At 42.3% G+C, this 13,316-nt stretch overlaps 1 protein-coding gene across 2 annotated transcripts; it reads right to left on the bottom strand.

Moving 5' to 3' along the window:
- Positions 1–1,269: 1,269 nt before the first annotated feature.
- Positions 1,270–12,080, bottom strand: LOC139459217 (mesenchyme-specific cell surface glycoprotein-like). 2 transcript variants are annotated; one of them, XM_071240680.1, is made up of 10 exons: positions 11,938–12,080; positions 11,424–11,673; positions 10,415–10,648; positions 9,865–10,054; positions 6,044–6,176; positions 4,443–4,557; positions 3,603–3,839; positions 2,971–3,212; positions 2,350–2,567; positions 1,270–1,385 (listed from the first exon to the last, which is right to left on the bottom strand). In XM_071240680.1, exons 2-10 carry the CDS (start codon positions 11,629–11,631, stop codon positions 1,286–1,288), a joined length of 1,677 nt encoding a protein of 558 aa, XP_071096781.1. In that variant the 5' UTR covers positions 11,632–11,673; positions 11,938–12,080; the 3' UTR covers positions 1,270–1,285. The 2 variants fall into 2 exon arrangements, with proteins under 2 accessions (XP_071096781.1, XP_071096776.1); XM_071240675.1 differs by having other exon boundaries at positions 11,424–11,645.
- Between the last annotated feature and the right edge of the window lie 1,236 nt (positions 12,081–13,316).

The following is a 13,316-nucleotide window of genomic DNA, read 5'->3' as shown; positions in this document are numbered from 1 at the left end:
TCAATCCTGAGTGATGCAGTGTCAGATATATTTAACTTTGTTACAAATACCTAAGTGTAGTTTCTCTGAGTTTGTTCAGTTCCAAATTAATGTTTGAGGTCTCAAATAATACATAGTGAGAAATACTGACGAACCTGAAATGCAAATTACTGTATGTTTATTTCCTGTGTGAGTGAGTGAGTGAGTTGGGTTTAACGCCGCTTTTAACATTATTCCAGTTATATCATGGTGTGTCAGCTTAATGTGGGAGGAAAGCCCGAAATGATGCAGGTCTCAGACGTTTACGACTTCAGTGAAACCAACGAACCCACGGGTATGGTGCTGACAAACCTGGAAACATAATCAGGTTGAACCGGGATTTCGAACCCACAATCATAGGTTTCTGGCGTGTCCAGGGGACGCAACTCTGCACAGCGAAACGTGGCGCCTTAGACGACTGGGCCACTTGTGCCCCCATTTCCTGTTTGAAACTTTGAATTTTACTTTGCCCTGAAGTGTCGGGTACTAAACAAGTCAATACATCGGAGAGCAATCCATGATTCATTTCCCTATGTATTTCTAGGGACCAATACACACTTGATCCAAAGGCCACAAATCAGGTGAAGTTAAGCAACATTGGTTGTGGGGAGTCCTTGGAAGGGTGACTGGCAGCTTGACCCCTGAGAGCTTCTAGGGCTTCGATACTGCCCCACACTGACGCATTTACCTGGGGTCACCATCCAAAGGCCGTGACTCTGTTCAAATTATGCCTCTGTTCACTCATCAGTGACTGGGTACCCGGCAGGATGAGATGATGCAGGATGGTAATGTGACTGCTAACCTTCTGCTGCCTCATAGGCTGCATGGATTGTATTATCCCCAGGTAGCTGAGAATAATATTGTTTTGCTTGTTTGTTTGTTGTTTAACACCACACTCAGCAATATTCCAGCTATATGACGGCAGTCTGTAAAATAATCCAGTCTGGACCAGACAATCCAGTGATTAATATCATGAGCATCGATCCACGCAATTGGGATACGATGAAATGCATCAACCAAGTCAGCGAGCCTGACCACCCGATCCCGAGCCTGACCACCCGATCCCGGAATGAATATTGAGTGCACTCTGATCCATATACCAGGATAATACTTTTTTACAGCACCACTGAGCAGCAGTGGTTGTATATAGGGCACTTTAAAAATTAATTATGATTTGGAAGTTTAAGATATTGATCTGTATTTATTAATGGTTGCATTTGCACAGAACCACACATAGTTATGAATGCTTGTGGTGTTTATTGTGTCCCTATGAAGGTTCAATCTCATACACTGACACTGTGCCTGATCCATTGCTGATGACTACTGCTAGAGTCTTGTTGGCCGGGGTTTGCCTGGACGAGATCAGCCTGAAACAGAACAAGAGGAATAATTGTGTATAAAATGTTTCTTCAAGCAAGACAAAACTTTTTTTTCAAATTTTCATTTCAGTTTTCTTTTCATGCAGCTAGAACCAGCAATAACCAAAGCCACCACATACAACAGACACCAGCTTTCATAGCCTCTCCCTGAAAAAAACCATGATATTTGACCCATAGGACCAGACATGTCAACGAAAAGAATTGACAAAGTTTGTTGTATAAAGCCACGCTCAGCAATAGTCCAGCTATAATCGAGTCTGACCCAGACAATCCAGTGATTGATATCATGAGCATCAACTCTTTGAAAGGCATTTAGAAGTGATACACATGAGGAAGAGAATTTATGGATGTCAACTTCTGTATTATAAGAAACACAACATTTCGGAGTATATGCTTACTCCTTCGTCAGGTTAATCAGGAACACAACGTTTCGGAGTATATGCTTACTCCATCAGGTGATCAGCCATTCACCTGATGAAGGAGTAAGCATATACCCCGAAAAAATGTGTTCCTTATAATAAAGAAGTTGACACCCCTAAATTCTCTTCCTTTACAAGAACATCGATCAACGGAATTGGCGTACGATGACATGCATCAACCATGTCAACGAGCCTGACCACCCGATCCACTTAGGACAAGCATGGGTTGCTGAAGACCTATTCTACCCCAAGGGACGAAATACTCAAGAACAGAACACTACATGAGATAACACCAAGGGATTCACAACCTGATATCCGAGATATGAAGTCCTCAACTATACCTTTTGTCAAGCGCCCAACAAACCACACTGCATAAGATAACATTATATATATTCGCCCACCTTGTATCCAAAACACGAACGTCTCCAGATACAGACTGCATGAGATAACACTATATATACCCCACCTGGTATCCGAGATACGAACGTCCCCAGATACAGACTGCATGAGATAACACTATATATACCCCCCACCTGATGTCCGAGATACCGACGTCGCCAGCAGTGCCCTGCCTGTACATATCCTGCATGGTCTGCCTGGTGCCGCCCTGCCTGTAGACGTGGTTGAGATCCGTGGTCAGAGAGCCCATGTCCACGGTGTACAAGTACAGGCTCCCCATGGTGTGACTCCCCAACACCAGGTAGGTCTTCCCATTGTCCTCCACTACATCCAGGGCACTCAGTTTGGGACCCTGCAATTACGTCTGACTAAGCTCATGACCAGAACGTAGGGCAGATCATGCTTAATCCTTCCGTGAACACCTGGTGTCATCACTGATTTTCAGTGATCCATTCACATTGTTCCACCGCCATGTTGCCTTTTACACCCAATGGAATCTGTGAAACTGGTTATCCACTGAGCGTTTCATATTTAACAAAACATATCCTCCAAGAGCTCCTTTAATATAATTGGCGTTATAATCGTTATAATCGTTTCGTTTGGAATCCTGAGGTTGAACAATTTGGATTTTATTTTAAAGTATCGATCAGGTATTTGTGTCATCAAAATATTTTCGGTTATGTTTGCTTTTATTGGAACTAAGAATGTTTGTTAATCATTTGAAGAATTTAATGAATCATTTACAGGAAACTCACAAAATCTTTCGAGCTGGCATCTCTCATGTTTTCTGGGGATGAAGTTACAGATGAAGTGACGTCAGTGTTGAAGACATTGTCAAGCAGCAGTTGATTGACCTCCTCTACCTCACCCCCACTGTTATACACAGGCCCGTGGGTCAGGTGGGAAGTGTCCCAGATAGAAAAGCCACGCCCACCAAACGCCTTTATGTCGTGAATCCCCGGGGAGATGACATCACATTTACTGATTAATAGGCGACCTGCATTCAGAACAAACAAGACCAAACGCTTGTGTCAGCAATATTCCAGGCGGTCTGTAAATAAACGTTTTTGGACCAGACAATCCTGAGATTGACATCATGAACATTGATCTACCAAACTGGGATACAGCGATAAGAATCACCCAAATCAGCGAGACCAAAATATATTTTAACTAAAGGGACTGGCCTCTTTATAATCGGGGAGTGGGGTGAGGAGAGGCTGGATGTCCAGAAATCTATGAGTTGTGTGCCTTGCAGCAGTCATAGAAAAGATAGTCTCCAACAAAGGTCCCACCAAATACCTTGGTCGTACGACTCCCACCACACTCACACATGTCCGAGGCCACCTATGTATGAGTATCTTCCAGGGCTGAAGGGATGAGTGCATACCGAGTTTGTCAGGCCGCCTCAACATATCCGCCAGTGTGTTGTTCTGTGTTCCCGCTGACAGAGATCCTACAGAAGCAGCTGCAGCCTCGGACCAGGAGAAGCCATGCCTCCCCACGCTGTACTCCCTGATCCTCCCCTCGTCCGCCGTCACCAGGTACGCCCTGCCCCCTTTCTGCAGCAGCTTCATCGCCCGGGGCTGGTACATGCCGTAGATAGGGTACGTCGCGAGGTTGGGGCCTACACAGTGAGACCAGGGTCATCAGGGTCAACACGAACAGAGAGGAGGTTTTTAGAGGAAGGTTGGATAAGTCACACGGTGGGTACCTTTAGGATGGGGAATACACAGTGTTTTCAAAGTCAGCAGTGAACAAGATCAGAGAGGCGGTTGTCAAAGGAAGATTGGGTCCGTCACAGAGTGGGTACCTTCAGATCGAGGAATACTCTACGTCTTACAGACAGACAGACAGACAGACAGACATACCAACTATAGGCGAGACCAGGGCACATTGGGACACGGGTTACATTGGAACAGCATGCATATTTATTATTTCCAAGCCTAACTTCACCAAAGGAAGTGACATCACGCATCCTGACATTTCGGCGATGGAAGATACCTGCAGCAAGTTGAAATGAGGATTCGGTGGGTAAAATATGTTATATTCTTCCAAAAGTAACATCAGGACTATTTCCCTAAGAGTTATGTTCAGGACCCGTATTAACTTTATTAAGAAATTATTTTTGTGCCAAATGTATTGTTTAATTGGCTAGACATTGATACCAAGTTCCAGGACATCTGGTCAACAAGTATTGAGATAGAAGCTCCACAATGTTCATACCTACCTCCATCTTGGTCGCTTGGATCCAACCGACTCTGGTTCCAGTTCTTGGCGCCGAGACTGTAGATGCCCGTCACCTCGCCCCCTCTCACAGATACCCTCGCGATGGCGTTATTGTCCTGTGTATATATTAAACTAGGCCCTGTAATAGGTTATACAAAGTGATGGATGCAATAAGAAGGGGTAAGTGAATGTTGTTCAACGCCGTAATGAGCAATATTCCAGCTAAATCACGGTGGCCTTAAATAACTGACTGTGAAAGCCTCACGAGAAACAGACGAGCGCACGTTACAGGTTATAAAAAAACAACGCGTGTTGTTTAACGCTGCAGTCAGCAGTATTCCAGCTAAATCACGGAGACCTGACTATGGACCAAATTCACCAGTGGCTGAAAACATGTGGGAGATACACGATTTGGGGGTACGACAGCGCTTGACCATGAAATCATATTTATTTCGTCGCCTACACAAACAACAGAATGCTATTCTATAACCCGGGATCGGAACTTATGAGGTCGCCATAAGAAATAACCGGGAACGGAAAACACGTTTTTAAAAAAAAGAAGCGTTCCTTATCTGACATGCAGATAGCGTTGCACACACCTGTTCTGGGAGCAGAGTTCAGTAAACAACGGGACAAGCCTTTATTGGTTTGGTTTTGGTTTGTTGTTATACGCCGCACTATTCCAGCTATATGATGGCGGTCTGTAAATAATCGAGTCTGGACCAGACAATCCAGTGATTTACATCATGAACATTGATCCACGCAATTGGAATCGATGACATGCATCAACCAAGTCAGCGAGCCTGACCACCCGATCCCGTTAGTCGCCTTTACGACAACCATAGTCGCCTATTAGGGCAAGCATGGGTTGCTAAAGACCTATTCTACCCGGGAATCTTCACTGGTCCAAGCCTTTATTGACATTTACACATCTTCAACAATACAACAACCACTGGTTGCTCTGGCCTACCCAAATGAGATACGCCTTGCTTTGTTTTTTGTTGTTGTTTATATTTTTTAATGCCGCACTCAGCAGAGGACGCATATTTTTTTCTTTGAAGCAAAAGCTCAAAGACACTTTATACAACACATTTAATCATTCAGGAAGCAACAACATTGATCATGCGACGTTTGCAACGCGCTGGAAGTTTAGGTTTACGTGCCAGAGGCATGTAGCAGGTGAGCACACTTCAGAACAGGGTTGCCCAAACGCTGCATGTTTCTCAATCTGTCACCAGCAGATTGTGGGCCCGATACCAACAAACAAATAACGTCGATGATGAACGCCGATCAGGACGCCAAAGGGCAACGACTCCAGCCCAGGACAGATTAGTCAGAACGATGGCATTCAGAAATCGGTTGCAAACTGCCAGTCAGATAAGGGACCGGTTTCAACAGTCTAATTAATACAGAATTTGATTTAAGAGGTGACTGTTTTATGGAAATATATACGGGAGCTTAATTCTTTACAAAATGTATGGTTTCGATGAAGGGGGTGGGTGGTTCTCTGTATATCGGCGGCGTCTGACTTTCATATTGACGTTCTTTGTACATAGCCATTTCTTTAAGAACAGACCTACCGGTGCCAGTTTCTGACTGTACCTGCAGGGACACGAACACGGTGTGGCCATCTGGCGAAATGGAAGAGTAGGACGGCTGCAGATCCTGCCACAGACTGGAGCTGGCTGCAAAGGTGGTTGTATTGACACACGCAGAGGGGTGGCGAATATCAGATCTGAGAAACATGAAAATAAGGAGGATGTTTCATTGTGTATTGCAAAACAGCTTCGTGAATGTATTAGGGCATGTTGAATGTAAAACATCAAAGTACGTCGCAAAATTGTTTCTTGTTTAAGAGGTAAACAGTTTAGCGAATATAGTGCGTGGTGACCATTTATGGCAGCTTCTCTATTGCCTTGGCAGCTGTGTATATTGGTATCACAAGTGTCACTGTAATATTTTCACGGACTAAATAGACCAATGTCTATTCAATCTTTTCTTTTTGAATATCTTTTTGGGTTGAAAGTTTCTTATTTCGGGAAAGTTAAAAATGTTAAAGATTTTGACAACTTTGCTCAGACGAATAAGAGAATATGAATAGGATGCCTCACAAAAAAACAGGTTAATGGTTCACTTTATAGATTATAAATAGCAACAGGAAAAAAAATAAAAAAAGTACATAATAAAAAAATTGAATTGATCGAGGAATAACCCCCTACTATATCACAGTAGATTCGCCTGTCAAAACAAACTTGTCAAAATTTATTCCATTAAATGAATAAAACTAGTCAAAACTGTTGCACTTATTATCGAAACTCGTAAATTTGCCATAATTTATTTAATTATAATCCATAACCATTATTATTTGTTGACGTGGGCTCGAAATTACATCATGGAGGGTGACCGGAATTTGAGGCTAGCAAATATACTCTACTGCCGAAACACTGCAAACTTAAGGTGAGACCCGTATCAAATACATCACATCACACAACCATTTCTTCTTCGTTTCATTGTTAGCCATCTAAAAACATTGGTATACATTTTCTTTGGTCCAGCAGTTCAGTTGGCCCTGCTTGACTATTGATTTTGCCATCACAAGGGATAACTATTTCAAATCATCATCTCTTAAGGATCTATTTAATGTTAGTTATCATTTAAATAGTGGCTTTTTAAAAGAAATTGAACAAATTAATACATTTTGATGTACATAGCTGTTTCTTAAATTGGTAGTATTTAATTGAGAACTGAGATTGTTTTTGGCTGTGCACTTGACGGGTGTTAAAGTATTGTAAAAGTATTGTCACCTTGAGAGGGTATAGTAAGTCCATATCATTCAAAGTACGTTATTCTTATCATAGTTTTAATCGTAGAATGTGTGTTCTTTTATATTTCGGCTAAATTTCCCAATAATCGCCAACAGCTGAAGGGATGATGTAAATCCTGCTGGGGTCCATGCAGGTAGCAAAGGTACTGTAAGTCCCTATGGTCCGTAGTGTGGTGGTCGAACTTTAGTTGTTGGTGATCTTTAGCCTGTTTTTATAATGTGTCGTCTGTCATAATCTGATCATTTTATTGTTCTAAAACTTGTTTTACAATTATAATCTGTGATATATTGCGAGTTGTTGTACTGTCCTTCGACGACAGGTGTTTATATAAAATATAAATGCATAACTTGTTCAAGTCACGATATGGCTGAAATAAAGCCGATGTGAATTTAAATATTAACTCACTCACTCAGTTTGACAAAAGGTTATGAAGAATGAAGCGTGATTTATTTCACGATAAAACATTGTTCTATCATGACGCCATTTCTGGAGACTCGAGCACTCGCAACTTGATAACGTTGTAAATTGGACGATGCTACTTTTGAGTGGGAAGAGTCTAGTGAGCTGTTCCCCGTAGATGTAGCTGGCCCACGCAGATAAACGTTATGGTCGGACGATAGCATCCAAAAGTGGAAGAGATGTGACAATCGGTATTGGGAGAAGAGGAAACAGATTATCGACATGAATATTGTGAGAATATGCGTGGAAGACCAAATTAGCACCCTGCACATAAAATGGACTTGATCGACATTGCCGAGGTCTGATTCTATTCAGGAAGTCATCATTATTTGAATACGAAATATTATTAAAGCTTGTACATTTTATAAACATCCTTAAATAGGCTGTACATAATAATGATATCTCATATAAGAAATAAACGAATCGTGGTGGTTGTTTAGCGTACAATAAAACACTGCAGAGAGATAAACCACTCGGGGCTGCGCCCCTCATTGTTTATTCACCCTGTAGTGTTTTATTGTACGGTTGTTTTTTTATTGTACGTTAAACAACGCCCACTCGTCGTATGTTTCATAAATAATGCTGCGTTCCGCGACATTCATATTAATAATTATTTGGATTACGTTTTGAAGGTGACAGCAGACATTTTTGGTTGTGATTGTCTCATTTGTCTCTAAGCCAATGAGATAAACCCAAAAAACTCAATGTCTTTCTAGACTGTTAACCAACTCAATACAATGACATGACTACTGTCATAGGGCAAAGAACATCTTGTACTGTTTAAGGCTACATGAAAAAATGTTCTCGGCCATATTTTTCTCGAAAGTGAGGAGGGCGGCTGGACTACATGTTATATTGGAAACAAAAGTGATGCAGGAGGAATACTTTAAATTTATTTGTCACCAAGAATATCTCGGCCCTTTAATCAAAGGCATTTGTCAAGCATTTTATTTTCCGGATAACAGAGAATATGCTTCATGTGACACGGGGAAACATATTTCTTTTTATTCATCTGGAAATATAAATGACTGACGTCTGAGAAGCATGCCCTTTGTTTTAGGCCGAACAATGTCAACGAGTTTCAAAGGTTGTTTTCAGAATTTAGTCTTACCTGTGATACCTACAGAGTGCCATTCATGATGCTTCGTATAGATTTGCAACTACTCATGGTTATAATCGTCCACGCCACGTTTTAGTTGGTATGATTTCCGATTAGACGTTTGAGCATGTACCTTTTCTCATATGTCCTTGTAAAATATTCGGACCCGGTACTTACAGAGGATGATGGCTTGAACAAACGCTGTTGAAGAAGTCGTAATCGCACAAAGATGTCAGATGAAAAGAACCAAGACTACACCATTACCAACTGTCACTGTACATTTTCTGTCTAACATAATTCCTAAACAACTACTGAAAATTTAAACACGCTTATCATATACCTCCATGTCTGAATGATGAGGTCTGATTGGTCCACGTGATCTTGATAAAATAGTATGTATCCCGCCTTGGACGGGAATAAATTTCTCAGCGGGGGGTATAAATATCTTATACCCCACCACGAGCAAGTCAGGCAGCATGTGGATTTCTGAGAGGGAGAATAAATCCCTCATACCCCACTTCAAAGCAAAAACGCTATTTTCCGAGTTAATGAAAGTCACGTGACATAGCGCAAGCTAACATCAGCTTAATCGAATAGCTGTTTCCTATAAGTTTAAAATGTTGATTCTTTTGCAGTGTCATATTAGAACATGTCGGTAAGATAAATTCATTGTAGCATGGAGTTTATGCGTCCCTCGTTAGGTGTTATACTACTCGCCTCCACCCCCGGCTCCTGGTATAAAACCTAACGCGGGACCCATAAAACCCCATGTACCCCGAGTGACCTTGCTATAACTTATATTACAGGGCGTTACCGTGTCCGAAAATTGCGGAAATTAATATGAATCGTTTTCAGAATGATGACGATTGCCAACGTATAGTTGCATTTGAACGCCGGTCTTAGAAGAAGACATTTTCGTATGGTTATATTACGATGATATACTAGTATTAATGATATCATTAACAATTACGTCATATTGATATTTAAGAAAGGTGTTGTTGTCCTATTATATTCATAAATGTATGGCCAGCCTTACCAACCTCCCGTTGAACTTCTTGAAGTCACTAGTTTGTTCTGACCATGTGTCCGTTCTGTCCTTTCTCAGGATGGTCACCGATCCCTCGGGATCCACAAACTTGTTGGACGCATCCTTTCCAGGGAGTCCTTCATTTGTGACAACCAATGTCTTGCAGTCTCCTGAATACAGCACGTGGGATGGAGAGGATCCGACTGGAGGACAAAGGCGTTTGATCAACTAAGATTTGTGAAATGCAACTGTCTGCGTCTTGGCCGACTGGTACCGGTAACGCTATCTATCTATCTATCTATAATTGCTCTAATCGCGAATGCATTGACTTTGAATGTCTCCATGGTGAATTTAAAAATCGATTTCCTCTCTAAAATATAATTTGTGACGTAATGGTCTATGCACCGTGATATAACTCTGATGGTCCCCGAAGTGATACTGAACATGTGTTATGTTGGATAAATGAAGACTGACACTGGTGTAAGGAAGCATCCTGGCACCGAATAAAGAAAGTTGCTCTAGGCCACTATTTGTTGTTTAAGCAGGAGAGAATCTCTACTCACCAGGCACTGTCCTGAGGTACCACAACTTCTTCACATCCTGACTGTAGGTCTTATAGAACATCACGTGACCCTCATAAACATCAGATGATGACGTCATGACAATAGCCAATTCCCCACCACACACATCCACCCCACGTGGTTGACCTTGTGTCGGAGTGAACAGGTGGTCGACAAGCAGGTGTGGGGATCCGGGGTCAGACAGGTCAAGGACGTGGACAACAGGTGACACGTCTCCTACGTTCAGAATACGCGTTTAGTACAAGGAATGAAGATGGGGTGAGTGAGTGAGTGAGTATGGATTTACGCCGCTTTTGGCAATATCACAGCGGGGTCACCACAAATGGGCTTCACACATTGTACCCATGTTGGGAATCAAAACCGGGCCTTCGGCGTGACGAGCGAACGCTTTAACCACTAGGCTACCCCACCACCCCCGACATGAAGATGGAAAGGGGAGATACAAAGTCTCTTATTCTTCCTGAGTATAACGGATGAAAATATACGCATCTTATTTAAAACCTTTTCACGAAAGATATGCTGTTCTCACCACGATATGGCAGAAGTATCGCATCCCAATTGTGTGGATCGATGCTCATGGTGTCAATCACTGGATTGTCTGGTCCAGACTCGATTATTTACAGACCGCTGTCATACAGCTGGAATATTGCTGAGTGTGGCGTTTAACAACAAACAAACAATAATCTGGGATTCTATTGGGCATTTTGAGAATCTTCGATCTGCTGACTGCGTCAATACCACGTCTATGCAACGTCAATACAACGATGATACAACGTCTATACAAAGTCTATACCACGTCTATACCACACACACACACACACACACACACACACACACACACACACACATACACACACATATATATATATATATACAACATCAGAACCAAGAATACACAACGTCTCATGGACAGAAGAAAACTTGAGATTGTGATAGCGTCAGATCATTCAAACTACTAAAATGTTGTTATACACAAGTGAAGAAACTGTACCTATAACATAAAGTACATGGGCATCCCCATCGTAGGCACCTGCTGCAGCCGCTCCCCCATGCAGCCTGTACACTGGAGCCAGGTGGGCGGGGTCAGGATAGGACGCTAGCTTGGTGTAACTCAGAAGTCTCAACTGGTCACGTGATAGGCATTGTCCAATAAACACCAATGTCACGAGGACACTTGAATAAAGACGTTTGGCGGGCATTTTCAATCTTGCGACTGAAGAAAGTGTGTTACAATGAATTCGCTGTAAAAAAAGGCTTAATTATTCATACGTGTATATAAATGTACCTGAAGAATATAGAGTTCATGAATATACGCGTGGGTCGACTCAAAACAAGTGAATAATATTTAAACAATTCAGAGAATACTATTAACTGATTACTCGGGTCCTGGTTTTTGGCTGCGATAATGACAACGGAATTTCTACATTTGACATTGAAGATACACAGGCATCAAGTGTATTTACAGTCTCGGCGAATGAAAATGTGTCAGGGCTTAAAGGACTTACGTAGTTCCATTCTGTTCTCAACCTGAAGATTACTGAGGTTATCAGTCGTGGCTAGGGGTCGGCTCAAAGATCACCACACTTGACAATATAGGACGCTGGAAGCTTAAACTGGTGTCTGCTTGCCGTGTCGTATGTTACGACAAGTATGGATCCAACTTTGAAACAGACCTGGTTGTACTCAGATAAGGAAGTGATTAGGAAATTCATTTGTTTATCGCAGGGGCACGATCTTAGCACCATATGGTGACTCTGTTAACGTCTGAGACTTATATATGGGGCGGTTGGGTAGCCTAGTGGTTAAAGCGTTCGCTCGTCACGCCAAAGATCCGGGTTTTATTCCCGACATGGGTACAATGTGTGAAGCCCATTTCCGTTGTCCCCCGCCGTGATATTGCTGGAATATTGTTAAAAGTGGCGTAAAACCATACTCACTCACTCTGAGACTTATGGCGGCCCTGGCACTAAGATCGCCGTATGGAAACTAAGTCCCAGATACCACACCTCGCTGTAGTATACGTATCTTAGTTGGCTGGATCGACGGCCTTGAGATGAATCAGAGATTCGAGCCGATAATGAACCTCGGTTTGCCAGCAGGACTTTCGAATGGGTTTCACTGTAGTGGCAAATGTCTACATCCTGCACCACGTCGAACTGTGTATAGATAGGCTGTTTGCCATGCAGGATGCGGTACTTGTCGTATGGTTATCACATCCTTAACGGTCTTGTTTACAGGCGTTATATCTGGTTGTTTAATGGTTCCTGGTGGTTATACATATACATACACATGATTGGGATGCTATCTCAGTTGTCATGACAACAATAACCAAACAGCAACTAGTGTAGCTATTAATGTCGCAGAATATACACATGTCGTAAGAGGCGACCAACGGGATCGGGTCAGGCTCGCTTACTTGGTTGATGCATGTCATCGTATTCCAATTGCGTGGATCAATGCTCATGATGTCACTTGATTGTCTCGTCCAGACTCGATTATATACAGACCGCCATCATATGGCTGGAACATTGCTGAGTGCGGCGTTAAACAACAAACAAATAAAACAAAAACATGTGTGCTTTATTTACTACGTCATTCTTCAAGTTAGAATCTCACCTAAGACATGAGGAGACGAGTGGCCTTAACATCTCAGAATACGCAATTTGCTGAGCAGAGTTGCGTCCCTTAGAAACTTGCTATCAGTGATTCGAATACCAGGTTCCACCTGATTATTTGTCGTCATCATATCCGTAGGTTTCCCGAAGTGGTAACATCTAAGACTTTCATCACTTCGGGCTTTTCTCCCACATCAAGCTGACACGCCATGATATAACTGGGATACTGTTCAAAGCGGCGTTAAACTCAACTCACTCACTCAGCTGAC

This window comes from Haliotis cracherodii, unplaced genomic scaffold (genome assembly GCF_022045235.1).
Source record: "Haliotis cracherodii isolate W230 unplaced genomic scaffold, xgHalCrac1.p SCAF_1, whole genome shotgun sequence".
NCBI classification, from domain to species: Eukaryota; Metazoa; Mollusca; class Gastropoda; order Lepetellida; family Haliotidae; genus Haliotis; species Haliotis cracherodii.
This window is presented reverse-complemented; position numbering and strand designations above follow the sequence as displayed.